Here is a 27,656-nt window from a genome sequence, read left to right on the forward strand (position 1 = left end):
CTGGGTTGAGCTCCATACATTAAGTGATTGGTTTTGGAGTAATGCATCAGACATATCCTCCAGGGCACGACAGAAAGTATAGCCATAATAGCGCACGGGATCACATGCACTAAACAGTTTTGTAAAATTATTTATCAATCATTTTTATTTGATCATATATCATTTTACAAAACTGTTTTGCGCATGTGCTCCCGCGCGTGCTATTTCAGTCACAACACTGCAATCAAAGGACGCGCTGAAACCATCAACTCTCGATGCGGTTCTCTTCATTCATGACTCAGCCGACTGAGAAGGATATATTTGTGTAAATAGTTGTGCAACTGCGCGAACTTTGTTTTAAAGTTTAATGCTTGAGGTCCAGAGGAATTTGTGACTGTGTACCTGTTCAACCACATCAAAGTTTCGTAATTAGTAAGTCCGTGCTTTTTCTCTTTTTTCTCTCTTGTTTGCTGACTGATGAGGGGCGGCAGTGCCGTAGTGAAACGGTGTTTGTACATGTAACGTTAGCCTATTTTTTTATAATAGTTGCAAGCAATCATAAAATACAGCAAGTTTTAAGCCCGTGCAGACCTCACTGCCATAGGCGCATCGTTGCACTATCTTGCTGAAATCGGAATGTTTGACGGAGGTCCTTCTCCTTAGTTACAGTTGCTGAGCTAGGATTGGACGAGAACCGTTCGAGGGCGGGGTTTTGCGAACGGTCAATTTAAGCAGATTCTTAACAGTAATAACTAAAATCTGCATGATCCACTGTAAATGCGTGAGTAAAAGGCCGATCCCAGTATACACTCATCACTGGCGTCACTGCGCCTCCTGGTGTCTGAATGATGCAACTGCAGTTTAAAGCCCTTGTGGCGCAAGTCACCATTTCAGCGCGCACTGGGTTTCTATTTCATTTCAAAGAGTTAAATATGATCACATCAGTGAGAGACGGTATTTTCATTCCAGAGTTTTTAGTGAGCACAGGAATACAGTTGATCTATGCCATTTCTCAAGACATTAATCATAAAAGCATTACCATCCATAGAAATGTTCTATTATTACACAGGGGTCTTGTAAATGTTACAGTTATGAAAGTATAACTACTTTTTTGTGAAATACATTTAAGACATTTCATGTTTTATTTCATATCTTCACTCTAATCACAATGTACACATGGAAAAGCGGTTAATATAATGAGCCTATGAACTGAAATGTGAATAATTATAGAGCAAAAAAAGGTACAAGAAATAAGACAACGCTCCACTTGTATCTTCATCTTGCTGTGGCAATTTTTCTTGCATGTTTCCAGGTAAATTCAGCTCCGGCAGTCACAAAACGCTGAATTGTTGGTTTTCTTTTTCTCCGATCAGACAATTGTTGGCTGGACAGTCAAATCTCAGTGTTATCAGCTGTAAAACACCTAAACGGCAATGTCACACCTGCACAAATATTCTCAAGTCGTCTTATAAACAAGGTTTGCTTGTGTTTAGTGTGCGATCATGACCTCGGCAGCACAAGGGGACGCAGTCTTTGTGCATCAACACACGGCTCTAATGATGGCAAAACAAGTCTGTCGGGCTGAGCACATCAGTGTTTCTCCAGCGCTTGAGTGAGAAGCTGATTCAGGCGGGAGATCATCGGACGAGGGTCATCGTTCAGCCCAGCGGTGATCATGGCGTTGTCATAAATCTGGTGCGTAAAAAAAAATGCCATTTAGTTTTAGATTATAAATAGGTGAGGTGAGAGAATGGTGTATTTGTGGGAATCTTTCTTCACCTGTTCAAGGAGAAGCTGTGCCAGCTCAGGGGTTGAGTCCTTCAGCGCATGAAGCTTCTTGATCAGATCGTGTCTGTAAACAATTGCTTGACATTAGAGACACAACAGCGTTTCTATTCATGCGAGAACAATACACTTCACTTTAGTGGTCACGCTCCTAGATGCACTGCAACAAAATTCATACTCAGTATAGTTACTGGGAACTATATTCTCAGAGGGCGAAGCACTGATACTTCTGCGTAGTGATTAGCGCAACACTGAGCGAACTCTTCTCCTCACCATGGGGCTTCTCAGGTGCGGCGAACAAATCACTCCGCAGAAGTAGCAGTGCTTCACCTTCTGAGAATATAGTTCCCAGTATGTGTATACGGTTAGAAGATGACTGTCTCATGTAACCTTGTTATTTGTACACGCTGTGACTATACAAATCACAACATGTAAATAGGGAAATGTTGGTGTTATTTTGTCACTTATTGGGAGCAGTATGCTAGCTGGAGCCGTTTACCTCCAGTCTTTGTGCTAAGCTAGGCTAGCGGTGGGTGCGTCAGACAGTTACGGCACGCACGGAGATGAGAAGGGTATGTATGGACTTATCTAACTCTGGAAGATACGGGGAATAAGCTAAAGTCCTAAAAAGTCGGCGTGTTCCTTTAAGAATGTACTAGTACCTAAGACTAATCCTGAATAAGAAAATATTTTTTTCCAGTGTACTTTTGCTGAAAACATTCTGCAGACAGACGTTACTCATTTTAAATAATAGCACCTCTTGAACACACATCAACAATAAAACCGTTTCTCTGCTTCTGTAGTGCGTCACGAGGGATTCTCCTCACCCTGACTGTCAGATAGTTTGTGTGTTTGTGCTGGAGTGTTAGAGTCAGGTACCCAGTGTTGATCTCCAGCGTGGGCTGCAGGATCTGCGCTCTCTCCTCTGAGCTGCGGGCGAGCTGCTGTTGCGTGCGCAGGAAGTGACGCGCGGCTCCCATCTCCAGCACTGTGATCATGGCGGGGTGTGTGTCCAGACGTGGCGTCACCTACGGAAGCAACGGTCAATGAGTGGGGATAAAGATGTCATGTATCCATGCGTTCGCAAGAGAAAATCTGTGCGCATGAGAAATGATTTGCCACACACATGTTAATGATTGAGCATTTAGACGACAACGATCCAATCAATTCCTGATGGACAAAATCAAGCCCCGCCCTACTTTTTACTTTTCGAAGAAGCCATTTCATTGTCTTTTCTTCCCTATTTTGACATATCTATCACAACTTCTGCTCTATGCTGACTTTAAATGAGTCCGTTACATAATTTAACAACAAAATAACGCCTTAAATTAAGCAGGTTATCATTGTAATATAAAGAATGATTAGGATTGATTACATGACTGACTACTAAACAAATAAATAGACTTGGAATATTGGTTTGTGTTGAAATTATTATTTGAAAATCAGGCATGGACCCCTGAAGGTGTGCTGTGGTCTCCGGCATCAAGACATTAGCAGTAGATCCTTCAAGTCCTGTATGTTGCGAGGTGGAGCCGCTGTGGATCGAACTTGTTGGTCCAGCACATCTCATAAATGCTCGATTGAACCGAGATCTGGGGAATTTGGAGGCCAGGGCAACACCTTGAGCTCTTCATCGTGTTCCTCAAACCACTCCTGATCAATGTGTGCAGTGCGAGTGCATTATCCTGTTGAAAGACACTTCCGCCTGGGAACACCGGTGTCATGAAGAGGTGGCCATCCACACAGTGTATCCTCCTGGTGACATCACTTCCCCAGGTAAACAGCGCACGCGTATACAGCCATCCACGTGATGCAAAAGAAAACAGGACTCCTCGGTTCAGGCGACCTTCTTCCTCTGCTCCGAGGTTTATTACGACGCTCGCCTGCCCATTGTGAGAGCTTTCGGCGGTGGACAGGGGTCATCATAGGCACTCTGATTGGACTGTGACACATTCCTCCTATTATTATCATTAAAATGTTTTACGGCCACAGTAGACCTTCTGTTGTCTCGGACCAGACGGGATAGTGTTTGCTGCCCTCATGCATGATGAGTCTTGTGCACCCAACACCCTGTCACTGGTCTGTGGTTTGCTCCTCCTCCGACACTGTTGGTAAATCCTCACCACTGCTGACCGGCAGCAACACACAAGCCTTATCGTTGCAGAGATACTCTGACCCAGTGGCCTTGTCATAACCATTTGGCCCTTTTCAAAGTTGCTCAGATCTTCATTCCTGCTCAGTTCATTTATTTTTGTGAGTGAATGCAGCACAATCGTGAACATAAATGGACAATTTTAAAGGAGATTTTCTAAACAAATTTTTGCACCCTCAGATTCCAGATTTTCAAATAGTTGTATCTCGGCCAAATATTGTCCTATCCTAACAAACCACACATCAATGGAAATATTATTTATTCAGATGATGTATAAATCTAAATTTCAAAACATTTACCCTTGTGACTGGTTTTGTGGTCCAGGGTCACATATATTGTAAATAGACGCCTTCACCGAACATTGAACAGATACGCACAGGAGCGTTTGAAAGCAGTGTCTATCAACAGATATATTAGGGATCCACTGATAGACGCTGCTTTCAAACGCTCACAAAATGCTAGAGGGAAATGCTGCTATCGTCACATTTTTTCAATTTCAGTACCGACTTTTGACAACACTACCAGTGACTGCTAATAATGTTTTGGCTCATCAGAGTGTATGTGAATTATGTATACAATTTTAACAGTAAATGTGTTTTAATGTGTTTGATGGGTGCTTTGAAATCAACCAGAAGTTCATGTTTGTGAAAAGTGACTTACCTTGATGTTGGTGACTCTCGGTCCGAGCGAGTTCCTCATCCAGGCCATCAGATCTTCCGCATGCTGATCGGTCAAGCGCTCTGATGCTGCACGGGACAAACACATCACCGGTGACTTGATTTACTCCTCCAAATGCTTAAATCGCATTAAAGTTCATAAATTCAATGATGAATATATCATTCTAATATATAGTGATTGACCAATGATGAGCAATTCAGGCTTGGCAAATGTCATGCATCATCTATTTGCTGATGTTTGGTCTTACCTGGTTTGCTGTCTTGAAACTTCTCCTCCTTGTAATGGTCTACAACTATGTCGGTCTCGGCTGAGATGAGCCTCTTCCTGTCGAACTCTCTGAGGTGAAGCAGCGTGAGCTCGTCAAACTGCTCGAAGCAGAACAAGACCTGCAGGAAGAGCAGATCCTCAAACACAGGCACGGCTTTCTCTGCGCTTATCGCCACTTCATTTTCCTCATCTCGACGTGACATTGTCTTTACGATCTCAATTCAATCTCAGCACGATCTCAACCGTATTTTCTGACCTATTAGAAATCCCATAAACTTAACTGTAAATGTTTAACCAATTAAATAAAGCAAAGCACCAAATAAAAATCCTATAATATAAAATGATTAACAGAATAAATCAATAATAATTAATACAAATAAATAAATACATCTTTTTTATTTGGAGTTTGATGTTTTTAAGGTTAAAGATTAAAATCCAAAAATCTACAATGTTATTTATTTTATATATAATATATAAAATAAGAACAGGAATTCTGTCTTAATAAATGTTATAATTAGGCAAGATATTTTTCTAATCTGACCTTGTTTGTTTGTTTTTACCCTGTGGTGCAAAATAACAGACAGGCTTCAATAAATATGTATGGCTTTAATCTCTATTACTCTATATTTATATATTAATTAAAATTATATTATTAAATGTGTATTTTTTTATATTTATATTAAAATTACATGCAATTGGTTAAGCATTTACAAACAAGCACATTTAAAATGGGACTGTAAATGGGACTTGAGAGTAAAAATGTGCAATCCCAAGACACTTTTTGTGAGTCAAAATCACAAGAAAATGAAATAGAATACTTTACGTCATGCTTTGATCATAGATAAGATAATATGTTTTAAATGCCATCTCAAAGCTTCTTTAGCTGCTGACCATTATATTTTTGTCCATTTTGAGATTAACAGAAGTCCTTGCGCCCCCTTGTGTTCATAATGCACATTTACCCCTGGTTTCACGAGGCTTAAACATACACATCTTAAAATGTCAGAGCAATTGTTTTGTCTCAAGATGCACACCAGTAAGGCATGTTTATAAAAGCTACTTAAATGTCCTAATTAAACTACAGCCTAATCCTGGCTTAGTCTAAGCCTTGTCTGTGAAACCGAGCCTATATGGTTTGAGTACATATTATTTTTAATTGCAATTCAGTTATCAATTGTCCAGTTTGCCGAGTCCGTAGCCATTTTCAAGAAACGGCATCTTTTTCGGCAACACTTGATATACAGGAGAAAGTGTTAGTATTAATGGATCAATAAAAATAAATTAAAAAAAAGTACTGTGTTGGACTAAACTGGGAAGGGTCATAGTACTTATTGTTGTCCTACTGTTAGTTTCACTGCTTCTATTGTTCTCATTTGTAAGTGGCTTTGGATAAAAGCGTCTGCTAAATGATTAAATGTACATCGCCTTTGGATTAACCTCTAGTCTCAATGGCCATTAGTAGTTGAATATGACCGTGTAAGTTAACCGTATCCCTGTCCGTCTCTCGTCTCACCTCCATCTCTTTCTGCTTCATGGCCTCGAAGTACGGCGAGTGTTCGGCCAGGTGGCGGTTGGGTGCGCACAGATAGTAAATGTTCCTCGTTCCCGCCTTCATCCGAGAGGCGTAATCCATCAGATTGGTCTGCTGTCCCGCAGGAAGCGCTGACGACTCGAAGCGCAACAGCTTGGCAATGTCCTCCTGTGAACACATGAATCATCCATTCGCAAACAATCAGAGAGGAACGGGTAGATCACGAAGGGTAACGGAGGCGTCCCGCACCTTGACGCTCTGCTCCGCTGTGGTCACGATGCCCTCGCGCATAAACAGCCCGTAGTCGTCGAAGAAGCGAGCGTATTTCTCTGGGTCCTTCTTGTTCTGGTCCAACAGAAACCGAATGACACGCTGCTGCAAAACATCCCGCAGTTTCCTGAAAGAATACAGGTTGTTACTCTTGTTATTTGCACAATGCTGAAGGCATAACGTCATATTTCTGGCGGGTTTGTACCGGATCAGGGCGCTTTCCTGAAGAAGCTCTCTGCTGAGGTTTAGAGGAATATCTTCACTGTCCACAACACCTGCAAACGCAATCACAACACAAAATTTGATTGGGTTCAAATGTGTTTATCTGGCATTTTAACTAGTTTCATGCAGATATACGGACGCTCATCCGACCTCGCAGGAAGCGCAGCCACTTGGGAAGGATGTCTGTGGCTTTGGTTTGGATCAGAATCTTCCTGCTGTACAGAGCCACACTGGACCCCATCTCACGACTCACGTCAAACATGGACGGTTTCTGCGCACACACACACACACACACACACACACACGTTTACAGTCAGTGCAGTCATCAAAACAATACAGAGAATCATTGGGTTTTATTATATGCCTGATTACCAAATAAACGGACATGAAATATTCATTTGGATTCATTTTATTTTGTAAGAAGAAAGATTACTAAATATAGTGTATAACTAAAAAACAGTATATAATATTAAAACGGTTCATGTGTTTTCATTTGTATACAAAATAAATAAATAAACTAATCAGGGACTAACAAGAACAGGTGCAGACAAGACAGAACATAATTGTGAAAGTAACAGGCTAGTAAATAAATATGAATAACTTTTAATAATATGTATAATGACATTTTAAATTATGTACATACTGTAATAAAAGTTTAATTAAATTCATTTAATTGCATATGTATTATAATATGTACAAATTGTACATATGTTATGTTATGTTTATGTTAAATTATTTAACACTACTAATTTTAAATTAATAAAATTTAGTCATTTTATATGTATAATGTAATTTTGAAATGTGTAAATATTCGATAAAAAAATGCAATTTGTATTTAAGTTTATTATTTAAGATTTTTAAGTTTAATTAAATGAATTGCATGTGAATTGAAATATGCACAAATTAGTTCTTTAAATGCATATTTCAGTTGTTAAATTATGTAACAAGCTGAATAAAAAAAATATGTAATTATAAACTGTAAATACTTTTTAAATTAACTAACATACTGTAATTTAAGTTGAAATAAATGCATATAATTCCATATAAATTACAACATGTACAAATGAGTGATTTAAATGCACAATTCAGTTGTCATGTTGTAAAGACGGTGCGAGGACCCTATTGAAATTTCTCAGTTCTTGTAGTTAAATTGTTAGATATATTTCTTAATATTATATAATTTTACCTATTAAACATAATTTGACAAGAGAGCTTGCAGAACTTTATTATATTTATTGAAAGGGTAACATCAGTTCTGAATAATGTAAGTCACAGTGCTTTAATGAATATAAAGCCATTCACACAGAACGTGTTTTTGAGGTTAAAAATAGTTTCTAAAAACTATTTTTTTTAAAGAATAGTGTCATATGCAAAATACGAGCATAACAGTCAAACATATCCGTCTATCACATCTATACATAGAAAAACAATTATTAAAGCAGCCCCGTGGAAAGCATTGTGTAAAAGACTGATCTGATTTAACCGTCATCTCACACTCACCATCTCCGGCACGTAGAAGATGCTGCGGATATTGAGCGGGGCGTCAGCGCGGTAGTGCAGCGTGTAGCGGGGTTTATCGTGGGATTGAGCCACGTAGCGATAAAACTCCTCATGCTGCCACTCGCTGATGTCTTTGGGCTCCATCACCCAGAGCGCCTGCAGAGAGAGAGAGAGAGAGAGAGAGAGAGAGAGAGAGAGAGAGGAAAACAGGTCAGGACCACAGCCACAGGGGGGTCAAAGGTCATTGATCAGCAGACTTCACACACCTGCAGGGTGTTTAGCCGACGTCCGTTCAGGAAGATGGGAAAACTGACAAAGTTGCTGTACTTAGTCACGACCTCTGCAAAACAGACCAAAGCCACTTACATGAGTTTATTCTCCAAGCACGTGATGTTTTATGTCATATTGTTTGTGGTTTGCGGACCTTTAACGCGATCTTCTGATGAAAACTCCTTGCAGTCGTCTTTAAGGTGGAGCACGATCTTAGTCCCCTGACGCACACCTGAGGCTTCTGCGATCTCAAACACTCCAGAGCTGCAGACACACAAAACGCAGTCAGTAAAACACAACAATGGCATTCATGTTATTCAAATGTTCACCTCAGATGTCTAAAAATGATATAATATCCACAAATAATGATTTCCAGTTCCGTTCTGATTGCGGATGCTGATAAAAAGTAGGGCTGTGATGAATCGAATATTAGTTTTGATTTCAGCTTCCAATTATGAATTATGACAATCAAGATAAAGCGATTGTGCTGCATTCAATTCCTTTAAAACGTAACGTCCAAATCATTCGAATCATGTAACGTCACTGTCGTACAACACATTTGTATTGCATTCTTCTTTGTTTTTTTATTGCATTACTGACTGTTTGTGTTTCTTTAATAATGGACTTTTAATTATAAGTTTCTGCTGTCGTATCAAAACTGATATCAAGAATAGTGACAATTCAAAAACCTTACTTCCAATAAAATATACTTGTTAGGGCCCAAGCCCTGAAAGGGCGCTGAGCCCTATTGTTCTTCTAAGGGTTTTTTGTTTTTTAGGGCCCAAGCCCTGAAAGGGCGCAGAGCCCTATTGTTCTTCTAAGGGTTTTTTGTTATTCTTCTTCTTCTTTATAATAAATTTTTTTTCAAGGTTTTTGCCACTTTTGGGGGCCTTAACGTGCTCAAAAACTCTTGAAACTTTGCACACTGGTCAGAACCCGCGGCCATTAGAGCCAGACTGAAGCTGGTACCCGGGCGTGGCAGGGGGGCTCGACAGCGCCCCCTGGAACGGGGTCCGAAAACTTGGTCCATAAATCAAACACGCTTGCATGAAATATGAAACTCGGTACACTTATAGATCTCATCGGTTCATATATCCTTCATGCTCTGACTTTTTACCCCAGCCCAACAGGAAGTCGGCTATTTGGCGTAGTTTAAAAAACACATGCAATGGAATTTAAAATACTCCTCCTAGACGATTCAACCAATCACCACGAAACTCGGTGTGCATGAAGTCAAGACATTGAGGATGAAAAGTTGCGAGGGGATTTTTGATATCTCGAACGGTTTGGCCGTGGTGAGGAAACGAATTTATGGCGAATATTGGAAACAGGAAGTGTGTTATAACATCCTCATACATTAATTGATCTTGATGAAACTTCAGCAGTGTGTTCGCTGTAAGAGGCCGATCACATGGATGTGACTATTGTGAGTCAAAGTTATAGCGCCACCAACTGGCAGCAGGAAGTGTGTCACTTTCGAAATGCTTTGAAATCACCCTCTTATTTTTACCGATTTGCTTCAAACTTCATCTGTATAATGTAAACACACGACAGATGTAGTCCTGTGAAAGGATTATTGATATCTTTAATATTGTCGCCATGGCAACGCTTTAAACTTTTATATTCTTTTTGGATGCATTTGAGGCTCTTAACATGCTTCAAATAGCATGAAACTCAACATGCATTTGACATTTATTGTGTAATAGACATGTGCGAAGTTTCAGAAACGGGCGTGGTAAGGGGCTCAGTAGCGCCACCTTTAGTCAAAAATGGGGTATTAGTTTTACCTACAGTAACCAAACTCGGTACGTATATTCTTCTCTTCGATCCGGACAACTTTCTAATTTACAGTCATTAGCTCCGACCAACAGGAAGTCAGATATTTTGGTTTGAATGTGTACTGTTTGGAGCATTTTCCCTCTGCCCCTCTGTGTGTGTGTGTGTGTGAGTGTGTGTGAGGAGGGGGGCTAGTTTAGTTTAACCATTTCTCTGCTGTGTGCAAAATCTCTGGCACTTTTGAGGGCCTTAACATGCTCGAAAACTCTTGAAATTTTGCACACAGGTCAGAACCCATCAGGGCCAGGCTGAAGCTGGTACCCGGGCGTGGCAGGGGGGCTCGACAGCGCCCCCTGGAATGGGATTCGAACACTTGTCCGTATATCAAACACGCTTGCATGAATTAATATGAAACTCGGTACACATATAGATTTAATCGGGCCGAACAACTTTCCCTGGGTCAAGTTTTACGCCAGCCCAACAGGAAGTCGGCTATTACGGGTTGATTGGAGAACGCTTGCTCTCGCATTTGAAACACTTCTCCTAGAGAATTCATCCGATGACCACGAAACTCGGTCAGCATGAAGTCAAGACATGGAGGATGATAAATTGCCAGGGGATTTTTGATATCTCGAACGGTTTGGCCGTGGCGAGGAAACAAATTTATGATTAAAAAAGGATGCATAAAGTGTGTTATAACTTAGTTATAGTTTTACCTACAGTAACCAAACTCGGTACGTATATTCTTCTCTTCGATCCGGACAACTTTCTAATTTACAGTCATTAGCTCCGACCAACAGGAAGTCAGATATTGTGGTTTGAATGTGTATTTTCTCTCTCTCTGTCTCTCTGCCATTCTCTCTGTGTGTGTGTCTGTCTGTGTGGGGAGGGGAGGGGAGGGGGTGTGTGTGTGTGATTTTGGTTGGGTGACAGTTGTAGGTTACAGTTTGACAAGAGTTTATAGTTTAACAAAAGCACAATGTTGTGTTCTGTATGAACAAAATGACGGAGTATGTCTTTATGTCTCCATTGTTCGATCGAGCCTCACACACACACACACACACACACACACACACACACACACACACACACACACACACAGCATTCCAGCATTGCAATCTTGACATCGCAGAATGTTCATTATAGCCTTAATAAAATATAATAATAAAATAGTCAACCTTACATATAAAAATTACACTGCTCTGTTTAAATAGTCAGTTGTACAGTTTGTGCCGTTCATAGTAAGCACCGCTCCACTGTGATGTTTCCAAGCACATTTTTGCGCATTTGAAGAGGATCATTTTTCTATATTGGAACGTGAGTGTACAAAGTGTACAAAGTACAAAGCCTATAAAAAGAATAGTTTAGCATCCAAAAATGTTAATAATATATATTTTTATTATTATATATATAATAATATATATGTTAAAAATAGGGGGAAAAAAGAATTTACATAATATATATGGGAATTGGACTTCTGGGAGTGAGGTTAATATTCCGGAGACGGTTCCCTCAGGTTGTGAAAAGGAGGCGGCGCGGGAGACCCAATAGTAACCAACTGCAGAACCCCAGAACCATATGTCATAGCAGTGTGATCACGACAGCGCCAGCCTAAAAGTCTGATGCCAGAAGTGGGCGTGGCCAGACATTGCGCTACTTCTGTGTTTCAAAGTTTAAAACAATGCTGATATATTTTTTTTGAACGATTTCATTACAAATGTTTATTTAATATATATATATATATATATATATATATATATATATATATATATATATAAAAAAAATATTATAACATATAATAACAATGTTTTGTCCTATTAACAAAAGACAGACAATGTACTATTAACAAATGTTAATAGTTTTTTAAAAGTTAAAATGATACTTTATGCATTTGGTTAGTGTCAAATGATTAACAATATAAATTGAACGAAGTTTAAAACAAACAAAATAATAAAACGAAAACAAAGCTTGAACATTTGATTTAATTGAAAAGCATTTTTTAAATAAAATGTGTTTTTTTCCTCTGAAATAGCAAAAGCATCGCACACTAGCTGTACCTGCTCTAAATAAATAATAGTCATTAAATAAAAATACAAAATCGAAATAAATAAATTATATTTTATTGTTATTCTTTTAATTCTTGTTCTGTTCTGAATATCAATACATTTAAAGGATTTGTTGTGGAATATTTTGAGTATCATAATAAAATCAGAACAATTCTCATTTTAGTGATTATTTTTATTTTTTATTTTTTTCACTGTTCTAATCAGGTCATGCAAGTCAAATTCTTTGTCTTGTCCCTTAAAAAAGGTAATATATATATATATATATACCACACTTCATATGAATTTTTGGTGTTGTGTACTTACAATGGCTGCTGATTTCATGTGTCCGTTAAGTCCATGAGACTGTAGGGTGTCTAATTTTTCATTTTAGGTTTCAGAAGGGTGCTCACGCATACTTTGTGGTTGATATGTGCCCTCGATGCGCACTTTTGCAGAACCCACACTGATGCAAGCTCTAAAGCAGACTTCTTCTGGACAGTCAAAGCGGAGTTACGTTATTGCCCGTTGTGCACAGGAACCCTAAAGGCACCGGGGTGGCGGTTTTATATATATATATATATATATATATATATATATATATATATATATATATATATATATATATATATATATATATATATATAAATAAATATAGCTGCAAGCAGCGATGGAGGGCCCAAGCCGGTGGCACCGCCACCCTGGTGCCTTTAGTGCAACTAAAGGCACCGGGGTGGCGGTGCCACCGGCTTGGGCCCGTAATTAGGGCCCAAGCCTTGAAAAGGCGAAGGCCCTATTGTTTTCCAAAGGATTATTATTTATTATTAGGGCCCAAGCCCTGAAAGGGCGAAGGCCCTATTGTTTTTCTTAGGATTATTATTTATTATTCTTCTTCTTTATTATTATTATTATTATTTTACTACCTTTTGGGCACTTTTGGGGGCCTTAACGTGCTCAAAAACTCTTGAAACTTTGCACAAATGTCAGAACCTGCGGCCATCAGAGCCGCGCTTAAGCTGGTACCCGGGCGTGGCAGGGGGGCTCGGCAGCGCCCCCTGGAATGGGATTCAAAAACATGTCCATATATCAAACACGCTTGCATGTAATAATATGAAACTCGGTACACATATAGATCTCATCGGGCCGAACAACTTTCGTGCTCTAAGTTTTACGCCAGTCCAACAGGAAGTCGGCTATTATGGGCTGTATGGAAACGCATGTTCTGGCATTTGAAACACTTCTCCCAGAGAATTCATCCGATGACCACGAAACTCGGTGTGCATGAAGCCAAGACATGGAGGATGATAAATTGCGAGGGGATTTTTGATATCTCGAACGGTTTGGCCGTGGCGAGGAAACGAATTTATGGCGAATATTGGAAACAGGAAGTGTGTTATAACATCCTCATACATTAACTGATCTTGATGAAACTTCAGCAGTGTGTTCGCTGTAAGAGGCCGATCACATGGATGTGACTATTTTGAGTCAAAGTTATAGCGCCACCAACTGGCAGCAGGAAGTGTGTCACTTTCAAAATGCTTTGAAATCACCCTCTTATTTTTACCGATTTGCTTCAAACTTCATCTGTATAATGTAAACACACGGCAGATGTAGACCTGTGAAAGGATTATTGATATCTTAAATACTGTTGCCATGGCAACGCATCAAACTTTAATATTCTTTTTTAAAGTTTTTGAGACTCTTAGCATACTTGAAATTGCATGAAACTCGACAGACAATTTACATTTATTGCCTAGTACACTTGTGCAAAGTTTCAGAAACGGGCGTGGTAAGGGGCTCAGTAGCGCCACCTTTAGTCAAAAATGGGGTATTAGTTTTACCTACAGTAACAAAAATCGGTATTTATATTTATCTCCCCGAGCCGGACAACTTTCTAATTTACAGTCATTAGCTCCAACCAACAGGAAGTCAGATATTTTGGTTTGAATGTGATTTGATGGGAATTTTGCCAGTCTCTCTCAGTGTCTGTGTGTGTGAGAGAGGAGGGGGGCTTTATTTTAACCCTTTCTCTGCTGTGTGGTACTTCTCGGGCACTTTTGGGGCCCTTAACGTGCTCGAAAACTCTTGAAACTTTGCACACAGGTCAGAACCTGCGGTCATCAGGGCCGGCCTGAAGCTGGTACCCGGGCGTGGCAGGGGAGCTCAACAGCGCCCCCTTGAACGTGGTCCGAAAACTTGGTCCATATATCAAACACGTTTGCATGTAATAATATGAAACTCGGTACACATATAGATTTAATTGGGCCGAACAACTTTCGTGCTCTAAGTTTTACGCCAGTCCAACAGGAAGTCGGCTATTATGGGTTGTTTAAAAACGAATCCCCCTGGAATTTTATATACTCCTCCTAGAAAATAATTTTGATCGCCACCAATCTCAGTCAACATGAAGTCAAGACATGGAGGATGCTAAATTGCGGACGGATTTTTGATATCTCGAACGGTTTGGCCGTGGCGAGGAAACGAATTTATGGCGAGAAAAGAGAAACACGATGTGTTATAACGTCTTCATACATTAACTGATCTTGATGAAACTTCAGTAGTGTGTTTTTTGTAAGAGGCCGATCACATGGATGTAACTAATGTGAGTCAAAGTTATAGCGCCACCAACTGGCAGCAGGAAGTGTGTTACTTTCAAGATGCTTTTGACTAAAGTGGGGGGGGGGGTATTTTTACCTACAGTCACAAAACTCGGTATGTATTTTGTGCACATCGAGCCGGACAACTTTCTCATTTACAGTCATTAGCTCCGACCAACAGGAAGTCAGATATTTTGGTTTGAATGTGGTTTTGTCTCTCTCTGACAGAGTTCCCCCTGCCATTCTGTGTGTGTGTGTGTGTGTGTGTGTGTGTGTGCATGTGTGTGCCCCCCCCCCCCCCTCGTGTGTGTCTGTGTGGGGAGGGGAAGGAGGGCACACACACAGACAGCCCCCCTGTCTCTGTGTGTGTGGGGAGGGGGGCAGAAAGACTCTATTAAAAATAGGTATATTGTGCCATCTAGTGTTTTATACTAGTATACATGTGTTTTTTCTTTTAAACAAGTGTTTTAAAGTACAGTAATTTCAATGAATATATATACCACACTTCATAGGAATTTTCGGTGTTGTGTACTTACAATGGCTGCTGATTTCATGTGTCCGTTAAGTCCATGAGACTGTAGGGTGTCTAATTTTTCATTTTAGGTTTCAGAAGGGTGCTCACGCATACTTTGTGGTTGATATGTGCCCTCGATGTGCACTTTTGCAGAACCCACACTGATGCAAGCTCTAAAGCAGACTTCTTCTCGACAGTCAAAGCAGAGTTACGTTATTGCCCGTCGTGCACAGGAACCCTAAAGGCACCGGGGTGGCGGTTATATATATATATATATATATATATATATATATATATATATATATATATATATATATATATATATATATATATATATATATATATATATATATATATATATATATATAAATATAGCTGCAAGCAGCGATGGAGGGCCCAAGCCGGTGGCACCGCCACCTCGGTGCCTTTAGTGCAACTAAAGGCACCGGGGTGGCGGTGCCACCGGCTTGGGCCCGTAATCGCTGCTTGCAGCTATATTTATTATTATTATTGTTCTTCAAGGGTTTGGGGGCTTTTGGGGCCCTTAACATACTCAAAAACTCTTGAAACTTTGCACAAATGTCAGAACCCGCGGCCATTAGAGCCGGACTGAAGCTGGTAGCCGGGCGTGGCAGGGGGGCTCGACAGCGCCCCCTGGAACGGGGTCCAAAAACTTGGTCCATAAATCAAACACGCTTGCATGAAATAATATGAAACTCGGTACACTTATAGATCTCATCGGTTCATATATCCTTCGTGCTCTGACTTTTTACCCCAGCCCAACAGGAAGTCGGCTATTTGGGGTAGTTAGAAAAACGCATTCAATGGAATTTAAAATACTCCTCCTAGACGATTCAACCAATCGCCACGAAACTCTGTGTGCATGAAGTCAAGACATTGAGGATGAAAACTTGCGAGGGGATTTTTGATATCTCGAACGGTTTGGCCGTGGCGAGGAAACGAATTTATGGCGAATATTGGAAACAGGAAGTGTGTTATAACATCCTCATACATTAATTGATCTGGATGAAACTTCAGCAGTGTGTTCGCTGTAAGAGGCCGATCACATGGATGTGACTATTGTGAGTCAAAGTTATAGCGCCACCAACTGGCAGCAGGAAGTGTGTCACTTTCAAAATGCTTTGAATTCACCCTCTTATTTTTACCCGATTTGCTTCAAACTTCATCTGTATAATGTAAACACACGACAGATGTAGACCTGTGAAAGGATTATTGATATCTTTAATACTGTCGCCATGGCAACGCTTTAAACTTTTATATTCTTTTTGGATGCATTTGAGGCTCTTAACATGCTTCAAATTGCATGAAACTCAACATGCATTTGACATTTATTGTGTAAAGTTTCAGAAACGGGCGTGGTAAGGGGCTCAGTAGCGCCACCTTTAGTCAAAAATGGGGTATTAGTTTTACCTACAGTAACCAAACTCGGTACGTATATTCTTCTCTTCGATCCGGACAACTTTCTAATTTACAGTCATTAGCTCCGACCAACAGGAAGTCAGATATTTCGGTTTGAATGTGTACTGTTTGGAGCATTTTCCCTCTGCCCCTCTGCGTCTCTGTGTGTGTGTGTGTGAGAGAGGAGGGGGGCTAGTTTAGTTTAACCCTTTCTCTGCTGTGTACAAAATCTCTGGCACTTTTGAGGGCCTTAACATGCTCGAAAACTCTTGAAATTTTGCACACAGGTCAGAACCCATCAGGGCCAGGCTGAAGCTGGTACCCGGGCGTGGCAGGGGGGCTCGACAGCGCCCCCTGGAATGGGATTCGAACACTTGTCCGTATATCAAACACGCTTGCATGAATTAATATGAAACTCGGTACACATATAGATTTAATCGGGCCGAACAACTTTCCCTGGGTCAAGTTTTACGCCAGCCCAACAGGAAGTCGGCTATTACGGGTTGATTGGAGAACGCTTGCTCTCGCATTTGAAACACTTCTCCTAGAGATTTCATCCGATGACCACGAAACTCGGTCAGCATGAAGTCAAGACATGGAGGATGATAAATTGCCAGGGGATTTTTGATATCTCGAACGGTTTGGCCGTGGCGAGGAAACAAATTTATGATTAAAAAAGGATGCATAAAGTGTGTTATAACTTAGTTATAGTTTAACCTACAGTAACCAAACTCGGTACGTACATTCTTCTCTTCGATCCGGACAACTTTCTAATTTACAGTCATTAGCTCCGACCAACAGGAAGTCAGATATTGTGGTTTGAATGTGTATTTTCTCTCTCTCTGTCTCTCTGCCATTCTCTGTGTGTGTGTGTGTCTGTCTGTGTGGGGAGGGGAGGGGAGGTGAGGGGAGGGGAGGGGAGGGGGGATGTGTGTGTGTGTGTGTGATTTTGGTTGGGTGACAGTTGTAGGTTACAGTTTGACAAGAGTTTATAGTTTAACAAAAGCACAATGTTGTGTTCTGTATGAACAAAATGACGGAGTATGTTTTTATGTCTCCATTGTTCGATCGAGCCTCTCTCACACACACACACACACACACACACAAACACAAACACAAACACAAACACACACACACACACACACACACACACACAGCATTCCAGCATTGCAATCTTGACATCGCAGAATGTTCATTATAGCCTTAATAAAATATAATAATAAAATAGTCAACCTTACATATAAAAATTACACTGCTCTGTTTAAATAGTCATTTGTACAGTTTGTGCCGTTCATAGTAAGCACCGCTCCACTGTGATGTTTCCAAGCACATTTTTGCGCATTTGAAGAGGATAATTTTTCTATATTGGAACGTGAGTGTACAAAGTGTACAAAGTACAAAGCCTATAAAAAGAATAGTTTAGCATCCAAAAATGTTAATAATATATATTATTATTATTATATATAATAATATATATGTTAAAAATAGGGGGAAAAAAGAATTTACATAATATATATATATATATATTTTTTTTTTATATATATATATATATATATATATATATATATATATATATATATATATATATATATATATATATATATATATATAATTAAAGCTGCAAGCAGCGATGGAGGGCCCAAGCCGGTGGCACCGCCACCCGGTGCCTTTAGTGGAACTAAAGGCACCAGGGTGGCGGTGCCACCGGCTTGGGCCCGCAATCGCTGCTTGCAGCTTTAATTTGTTATTCTTCTTCTTCTTCTTCTTCTTCTTTATAATAATTTTTTTTCAAGGTTTTTGCCACTTTTGGGGGCCTTAACGTGCTCAAAAACTCTTGAAACTTTGCACACTGGTCAGAACCCGCGGCCATTAGAGCCGGACTGAAGCTGGTACCCGGGCGTGGCAGGGGGGCTCGACAGCGCCCCCTGGAACGGGGTCCGAAAACTTGGTCCATAAATCAAACACGCTTGCATGAAATAATATGAAACTCGGTACACTTATAGATCTCATCGGTTCATATATCCTTCATGCTCTGACTTTTTACCCCAGCCCAACAGGAAGTCGGCTATTTGGCGTAGTTTAAAAAACACATGCAATGGAATTTAAAATACTCCTCCTAGACGATTCAACCAATCACCACGAAACTCGGTGTGCATGAACTCAAGACATTGAGGATGAAAAGTTGCGAGGGGATTTTTGATATCTCGAACGGTTTGGCCGTGGTGAGGAAACGAATTTATGGCGAATATTGGAAACAGGAAGTGTGTTATAACATCCTCATACATTAATTGATCTTGATGAAACTTCAGCAGTGTGTTCGCTGTAAGAGGCCAATCACATGGATGTGACTATTGTGAGTCAAAGTTATAGCGCCACCAACTGGCAGCAGGAAGTGTGTCACTTTCGAAATGCTTTGAAATCACCCTCTTATTTTTACCCGATTTGCTTCAAACTTCATCTGTATAATGTAAACACACGACAGATGTAGACCTGTGAAAGGATTATTGATATCTTTAATACTGTCGCCATGGCAACGCTTTAAACTTTTATATTCTTTTTGGATGCATTTGAAGCTCTTAACATGCTTCAAATTGCATGAAACAACATGCATTTGACATTTATTGTGTAATAGACATGTGCGAAGTTTCAGAAACGGGCGTGGTAAGGGGCTCAGTAGCGCCACCTTTAGTCAAAAATGGGGTATTAGTTTTACCTACAGTAACCAAACTCGGTACGTATATTCTTCTCTTCGATCCGGACAACTTTCTAATTTACAGTCATTAGCTCCGACCAACAGGAAGTCAGATATTTTGGTTTGAATGTGTACTGTTTGGAGCATTTTCCCTCTGCCCCTCTGTGTGTGTGTGTGTGTGTGTGTGAGGAGGGGGGCTAGTTTAGTTTAACCATTTCTCTGCTGTGTGCAAAATCTCTGGCACTTTTGAGGGCCTTAACGTGCTCGAAAACTCTTGAAATTTTGCACACAGGTCAGAACCCGCGGCCATTAGGGCCGGGCTGAAGCTGGTACCCGGGCGTGGCAGGGGGGCTCAACAGCGCCCCCTGGAATGGGATTCGAACACTTGTCCGTATATCAAACACGCTTGCATGAATTAATATGAAACTCGGTACACATATAGATTTAATCGGGCCGAACAACTTTCCCTGGGTCAAGTTTTACGCCAGCCCAACAGGAAGTCGGCTATTACGGGTTGATTGGGGAACGCTTGCTCTCGCATTTGAAACACTTCTCCTAGAGAATTCATCCGATGACCACGAAACTCGGTCAGCATGAAGTCAAGACATGGAAGATGATAAATTGCCAGGGGATTTTTGATATCTCGAACGGTTTGGCCGTGGCGAGGAAACAAATTTATGATTAAAAAAGGATGCATAAAGTGTGTTATAACTTAGTTATAGTTTTACCTACAGTAACCAAACTCGGTACGTATATTCTTCTCTTCGATCCGGACAACTTTCTAATTTACAGTCATTAGCTCCGACCAACAGGAAGTCAGATATTGTGGTTTGAATGTGTATTTTCTCTCTCTCTGTCTCTCTGCCATTCTGTGTGTGTGTGTGTCTGTCTGTGTGGGGAGGGGAGGGGAGGGGGGATGTGTGTGTGTGTGTGTGTGTGTGTGTGTGATTTTGGTTGGGTGACAGTTGTAGGTTACAGTTTGACAAGAGTTTATAGTTTAACAAAAGCACAATGTTGTGTTTCATTGCCAGTGTACACAAAAATGCAAACACTTTGCATTTTGAATGATGGTCTGTATGAACAACATGACGGAGTATGTTTTTATGTCTCCATTGTTCGATCGAGCCTCACACACTCACACACACACACACACACACACACACACACACACACACACACACACACACACACACACACACACACACACACACACACACACACACACACACACACACACACACACACACACACACACACACACACACACACACACACACACACACACACACACACACACACACACACACACACACACACACACACACACACAGCATTCCAGCATTGCAATCCTGACATCGCAGAATGTTCATTATAGCCTTAATAAAATATAATAATAAAATAGTCAACCTTACATATAAAAATTACACTGCTCTGTTTAAATAGTCATTTGTACAGTTTGTGCCGTTCATAATAATTTTTTTTTAATTTTTCTATATTGGAACGTGAGTGTACAAAGTGTACAAAGTACAAAGCCTATAAAAAGAATAGTTTAGCAAAAATGTTAATAATATATATATTATTATTATATATATAATAATATATATGTTAAAAATAGGGGGGAAAAAAAGAATTTACATAATATATATATATATATATATATTTTTTTTTTTTTATATATATATATATATATATATATATATATATATATATATATATATATATATATAATTAAAGCTGCAAGCAGCGATGGAGGGCCCAAGCCGGTGGCACCGCCACCCGGTGCCTTTAGTTCCACTAAAGGCACCAGGGTGGCGGTGCCACCGGCTTGGGCCCGCAAGCGCTGCTTGCAGCTTTAATTATATATATTATTTATTTGATATATACACTATTTTGAAAAAAATACTTGATTGTGGTCATATCGCCCACTACCAATAGTGTTAAATAAATGTAATTATAAAACGGATAGTTCCAGTCCTTGATTCTGATTGGTTGAGCCGAGTTCGAAGCCGTTGTAAATTACTCGACAAACACACACCTGTGACCGCATTACATTAGTGTTACTGCGCAACTGCCGTTTGTGATTCTTTGTTGCCGTTTGTGATTCTTTGTTGCTGCATGTGTTGCTTAGCAACCTCTTTGGAACTACATTGCTTGGCGGAGGAATACATGTGTTATAACTTTATACTTTTTAAGAAGTAGCCGTTTTATAAAAGCAATAAGCCCCTTGAAGCCGTGTTTTACAGTGGATTTAGAATAGCTAAGGGCGCCTCTGTTCTAAATCCACTGTAAACCACGGCTTCAAGGGACTTATTGCTTTATTACAACATTGACTGTGATTTTTGTCATAATCGAGCAGCCGTAATAAAAAGACATTCTTTTTGTCCAAAAGCTGTAATAAAATCCATCTCTCTTCTGATTGCTCTCACCCGTCTGAGGACCACTTGTATCCAGGAGCGTCTGGTTCTGCTGCCTGAGAATAAACGTCCACCTTATCAGCCACCATGAAGGAGGAGTAAAAGCCCACACCGAACTGACCAATGATGGAGCTGCTGGCCTCGGCTTGACTCTGAAGAGCATCCAGAAACGCCTGCAGGAGGACGAACGAGAGGAGCATGAAATCAAAACCACTGTCAGAACGAGGAATAGCAGACTTGGAGGAGTTCAACGAGACGCACCTTTGATCCAGACCGAGCGATGGTGCCCAGATTAGCCACCAGCTCCTCTTTGTTCATCCCAACACCTGTGTCCTACAAATCAGAGCATAAACGTGTCGATCAATGCTTTCTACACAGGGAATAAAGGGATCCGCTGCTACAATGGATTTCCTTCAGTTAAATCACAGAGAGGCCATGTATAAGATCAGTGCAGATTAGGGATGGATATTAATGGGGGGCAAAAAAAAATGCCCCTGCACAATTAAACTAAATCCAACACGACTGTTGCGATTAATAATGTGAAAATGAATGAAAAGTTTCAGTTGTGATATTATATGTCGATCTGCTCACGTTGCATTAAAGATTTCTTTATTTCCTTCACTGGAAAGTTATGTAGATGTTGGTTGTATTTGAGTTTATTGCCATATCAGTATCACCGTTACATGGCAGATGCATATTAAACATTTAACATAATATCATAAGTACAAAATAAATAAAAAAAACTTAGAAAATTAAAAAAATGTAAATGTATAAAATTTAAATGTACTTGTGCTAAAAATTCTGGATCCATAAATAAGTCCTTAAAAGTTTTAGATGGTTGATTGTTTGTATGTATGCATGTATGACTAAAAAGTGTCAAGTAGAGCTGCATGATTCTGGATAAACTGAGAATTACAATTTCCCCACAATTCTGAAAAGACAACTAAAAAACAAACATGTAATTTACTTAAGATTCTGTCAAAATATGAATTCTATTAAGTCTATTTAAAATAGTTTTAATCGGTTTGAATCAATGACTCACTCATAAACACTTTTTTCATTACTTTATGAATCAATGTTTCTGAACGAATCTCTTGAGTGAATGATTTAATGACAAATACACTTTTTAACATTCATTTGTCGCCACCAACTGGCCTAACAATGTAATCGATACAATCTGTATTTGAAGCGTCAAGTTACTTTCAAAAGATTGCTGATTCCATAGACATAAAATTCTATCCCAGTACGTCTGTGCTAATATGAATTATTGTTGGACAGAAATAATGATACTGTGTGGATGAAAAGACAGTTTGTGAAACTGTTTCACAGTCACACTATACATGACTCTCTGACTACCTCTCTCTCTCCCTCTCTCAGCATCAACGCAGATCTGAATGTTCACTGTGATCGTACTTAGAGCCGAATCGCTGTCATTTAGGAATAAGATTGTGTGGGTGTCGTTCTTCATCTCCCCATAAATCGCTATTGGTCTCGAGTATTTAAATAAAGTGATGGGTAAAGGAATATGACGTAGCCTGAAAGAAAAAGGAGCAGTACCAGCTGTTTAGGCTACGTTTACACATGGACGGCTATTTTCATAAATGGACATTTCACCCTCTCCGTTTTCAAAAATAACATCGTGCACACCTGTCAGTTTTCAGAGAAGTGTTCGTTACACGAACCCGTGTATATGCCGTCTAGAGCATGCTCAACCTGTAGGTGGCAGTGTAACGAGAAGCTCAAGCCCACGTTAGCCAATCAGAATCCCCAAAATAGTCTCATACTGTAACGTCGCCTGCCTAAAACTCAGTTTCTCTCAGTTTACATGCAAACGTGCAAACGAAGTTTTCCAAAATCTCCAATCTGGCCAGAGATTTTAGAAAGAATCGGTTTCAGAGGCGAATTCTCCGTTTGCATGTAAACAAAGGGCACAAACGAAGGGAAATGTGTCCGTTTTTCAAAATAACCATGTACGTGTAAACGGGGCCTAAACCTGATTGTAATCCCCGGTTGAGTGGCGTGGGTTGGCGATACCTGTATGGTGAAGGTGCCTTTGGCTGCATCCGTCTGCAGGTGGATCTCCATGTCCGCCGTCTCTCCGCCCGACGTCATCATCTTGTGCCGCAGTTTCTCCAGCGCATCACTGCCGTTTGAGATCAGCTCTCTGATGAACACCTGACAGACACACGGACCGTTACATGGAGCTCCAGCACACTCGCATCAATGCATTTACATCACTTTTCTATTCATTTATGATTAAAAATTATAGATATTTCTGGGGTGGTTTTCTCGTTGTATATCAGGTTCCAATACTTGAAATTGAATGGCGTATTTAATCACGATTTATTTTGTACTCCAACAAAGACAAAAATGACAATATTTAGTCATATCAAGCTGAATAAATATTGAATTGATTATTATTTGATAAAATCTATATGGTGGCCAACAGCCAATATATTGCAGATTATAAACATCATACAACTTTAATGATGACAAATCAGATGAAATCAAATAATCAGCCTGGACAATGTATTGTTCAATCCTCTAGGATCAGTCTTGAATGCTCAAACATGACAGCATTTTGTTGTTGATTTATCACCTCTTTCTCAGAATACAGCGATCTGGCCACAATATCCAGCAGTTTCTTCGTCTCTGCTTGGAACTCGTGTTTGGAGAAGGATCCTTATTCGAAACAAAGAAACAAGAGTTTGAAAATCCTCACAATTTCCATACGCTATAGTATATGGGGTCTGTAAGATAATTGTATTTAATTTTTTTAAAGAAGTCTCTTATGCTCACCAAGGCTGCATTTATTTGATAAAAAATACAGTAAAAACAGTAATATTGTGAAATTTTACATTTTAAAATGACTGTTTTCTATTTGAATATATTGTAAAATGTAATTTATTCCTGTGATCAAAGCTGAATTTTCAGCATCACTACTCCAGTCTTCAGTGTCACATGATCCTTCAGAAATCATTCTTAAAGGAATAGTTCACTTAAAAATGGAAACTCTGTCATCATTTACTCACTCCCGTGTTGTTCCAAACCTGTATACATTTCTTTCTTCCGCTGAACACAAAAGAAGATATTTTGAAGATTGTCTGTAACCAAACAGTTGATTGACCCCAATGACTTCAATAGTATATATATTTTTTCAATACAATGTAAGTCAATGGAGTTCCATCACCTGTCTGGTTACCAGCATTCTTCAAAATATGTAATTTTGTGTTCAGCAGAAGAAAGAAATGTATACAGGTTTGGAACAACATGAGGGTGAGTAAATGATGAGTTTCCATTTTTAAGTGAACTATTCCCTTAATATGTTGCTTTGCTGCTTCAGTTCACCTTGGACGTTCTCAGTGTCGGTGATGATGCTGTGGAGCGTCTCCTCCTCCGCGGTCTCGGCCGGTTGTGTGCTGTAGGAGCGATGAGCCACACGGACACCAGCACAGCTGCAGCTCCACAGTCTGGCAGGTCTGCCATCAGTATCAACTGTTGAAGAAAACCAGAGCCAGAGTCATCCCACTTAAACAGCACTGATGTTTAATTCCCCAGTCAGAGGGGTTTGGACTTGATAACCGTTACTGCCTGTGCTCTATAGTCTTTACATCTACATACAGTACGTAGGTAAATATGGAGATTTTTCACGGAGACAGGACAGCTAACATTACTAAACATATAGAACATCATTAGAATAGAATAATTCTGCATAAATGTGTTAATTTTGTCAATGAGTAACACCATAATCTGATAAATACATACATTTAACTGAAAAGCCTGCGTTTCTTTGATTGAACTGGTATAATATGTCATTATGCTGGTCTGTTCTAATTCGTTGTTATTATTTAACAGTTCGTAAATAAATTAAACATGTACCTCCAGTGAATGTCGCGGGGACAATTCTTTTCCCGACTCCTCTGCTGGATGATAACAGCCTGACATGTGCTCGTTGAGAGACATTCAGTGAATATCTGAGTAAACTTAATGATCGGATCATGTCTGCTTCAGCTGCTGCTGTAGTTTGACCTATAGAAGACTTGAAACTACGGCGTGACAGGAGTACGGTGACTGAAAGGACCCGGCGGACGCTCACTGATGACGTCTGCGTGCAGTTCGATACATGCCTGTGTAAAATGCCTTACGTGCAATTTCTCGAGCGGCTTTTGGAGAACATTACAGGATTGACTGATAGAAAAATTTGTGTTTGCTGCTACTTTCGCCTCAGTAGATATAATACATGGTAGGGCCAAAGACTTGTTTTATTCATACAGTCTATGGTTTTATGTAATGAATTACATTCTAACATATTATTTTATAAAAACGTAGATTCCTCTTTATTATATTCAGAAATGAATCAACAAATTCTCAGAAGCCCTAACAAAAAGTCAAAATGCAACAAAACGGTTTGATCTTGTAATATATAATTTAGCCTACTGTAGAAAACTGACTTTGAATTTGTGCCATTTTGTTTTAATCATATTTTTATTCAATAAATAAAAATAAAAAAATCTTAAATTTTATGTGAAATGTTTGCATATTAAACGAATAGATGTAGCAAATTACGTATCTGTTTTGAATGAAAAACAAACCATATATCTGTATCACCAACAATTAGCCTAACCATTATCTGATCACATTTTCATTTTTTTCTTCTATAAGAAACACAGTTACAGCGGTCAGAGAAAACTATCATTAAGAAGTCATGGATCAAGAGCCCAAATAAAGCAAACAATGATCACATGGTGAGATTAAAACAAAATATCATTACACATCAACATCTAAATCTCAATAACAACTCATGTAGACGTGTGACAGACATAAAGTCAAACTGGTTAGTAATTAAGCTGGTAATGCTGTTTGTGGAGCTGTCCATGTCCAGCACTGGAAAACGTCCTGCTAAAAACTTTATGAGAATGTTAAGGGGTAATGTTCTAACATGTTGCATATAGGCCTATAGGCTGTTACAATAGGCTATATGTAATATATCATAATGTGTGTAATTTTATATTTAATAATACACCTCATAATATATAGATGTATAGTTTTCATGTTTCTTAAGTATTTTGTTGAACATCAGTAAGTAGGCTATAACAAAATAAAACATGTTGGAAACATGTTTATCACAGAATTACTGTCTTCAAGTTTAAGTTCATTTATTTATATAGCCTAGCACATTTAAACAGCCGCTTCGACAGACCAAAGTGCTTTACATGTCTTATCACTGTATTATTTGAAACACAATGAATGGATTGTAAAACTGTCAAACTAAACATTATTTTCATAAGTAAGTTGATAAAAAAGTTTCCAGTGCATGTCTCCATGTCTGAGGTAAAATTAGGCTACGTCTTTGGTCAACCTCAAAAAGTGACAACTTTAACATGCTATATAAAAATATATGTGGGGTGTTTTGAGCTAAAACTTAACATAGGCACACTTTTACATCTTGTGAAATGCCCCTTTAAAAATGAATCGCTAGGACTCGCCACCAAAAGTCACATGTCCATTAACGATAAAAATTATTTCGACCAGCATGTAGCCTACCCTT

General features: G+C 39.5%; 1 protein-coding gene across 1 annotated transcript; it reads right to left on the minus strand.

Moving 5' to 3' along the window:
* Nucleotides 1-664: 664 nt before the first annotated feature.
* Nucleotides 665-26,249, minus strand: trap1 (TNF receptor-associated protein 1). The gene is made up of 18 exons (XM_079630900.1): nt 25,988-26,249; nt 25,457-25,603; nt 24,708-24,790; nt 24,143-24,283; nt 22,370-22,441; nt 22,121-22,281; nt 8,809-8,918; nt 8,651-8,724; nt 8,385-8,540; nt 7,035-7,155; nt 6,868-6,937; nt 6,642-6,789; nt 6,375-6,560; nt 4,842-4,980; nt 4,577-4,662; nt 2,644-2,792; nt 1,759-1,831; nt 665-1,671 (listed from the first exon to the last, which is right to left on the minus strand). The coding sequence occupies exons 1-18, from the start codon at nt 26,106-26,108 to the stop codon at nt 1,570-1,572; spliced, it is 2,139 nt and encodes a 712-aa protein (XP_079487026.1). The 5' UTR covers nt 26,109-26,249; the 3' UTR covers nt 665-1,569.
* Between the last annotated feature and the right edge of the window lie 1,407 nt (nt 26,250-27,656).

Source organism: Phoxinus phoxinus (genome assembly GCF_949152265.1).
Source record: "Phoxinus phoxinus genome assembly, chromosome: 1".
NCBI lineage: Eukaryota > Metazoa > Chordata > Actinopteri > Cypriniformes > Leuciscidae > Phoxinus > Phoxinus phoxinus.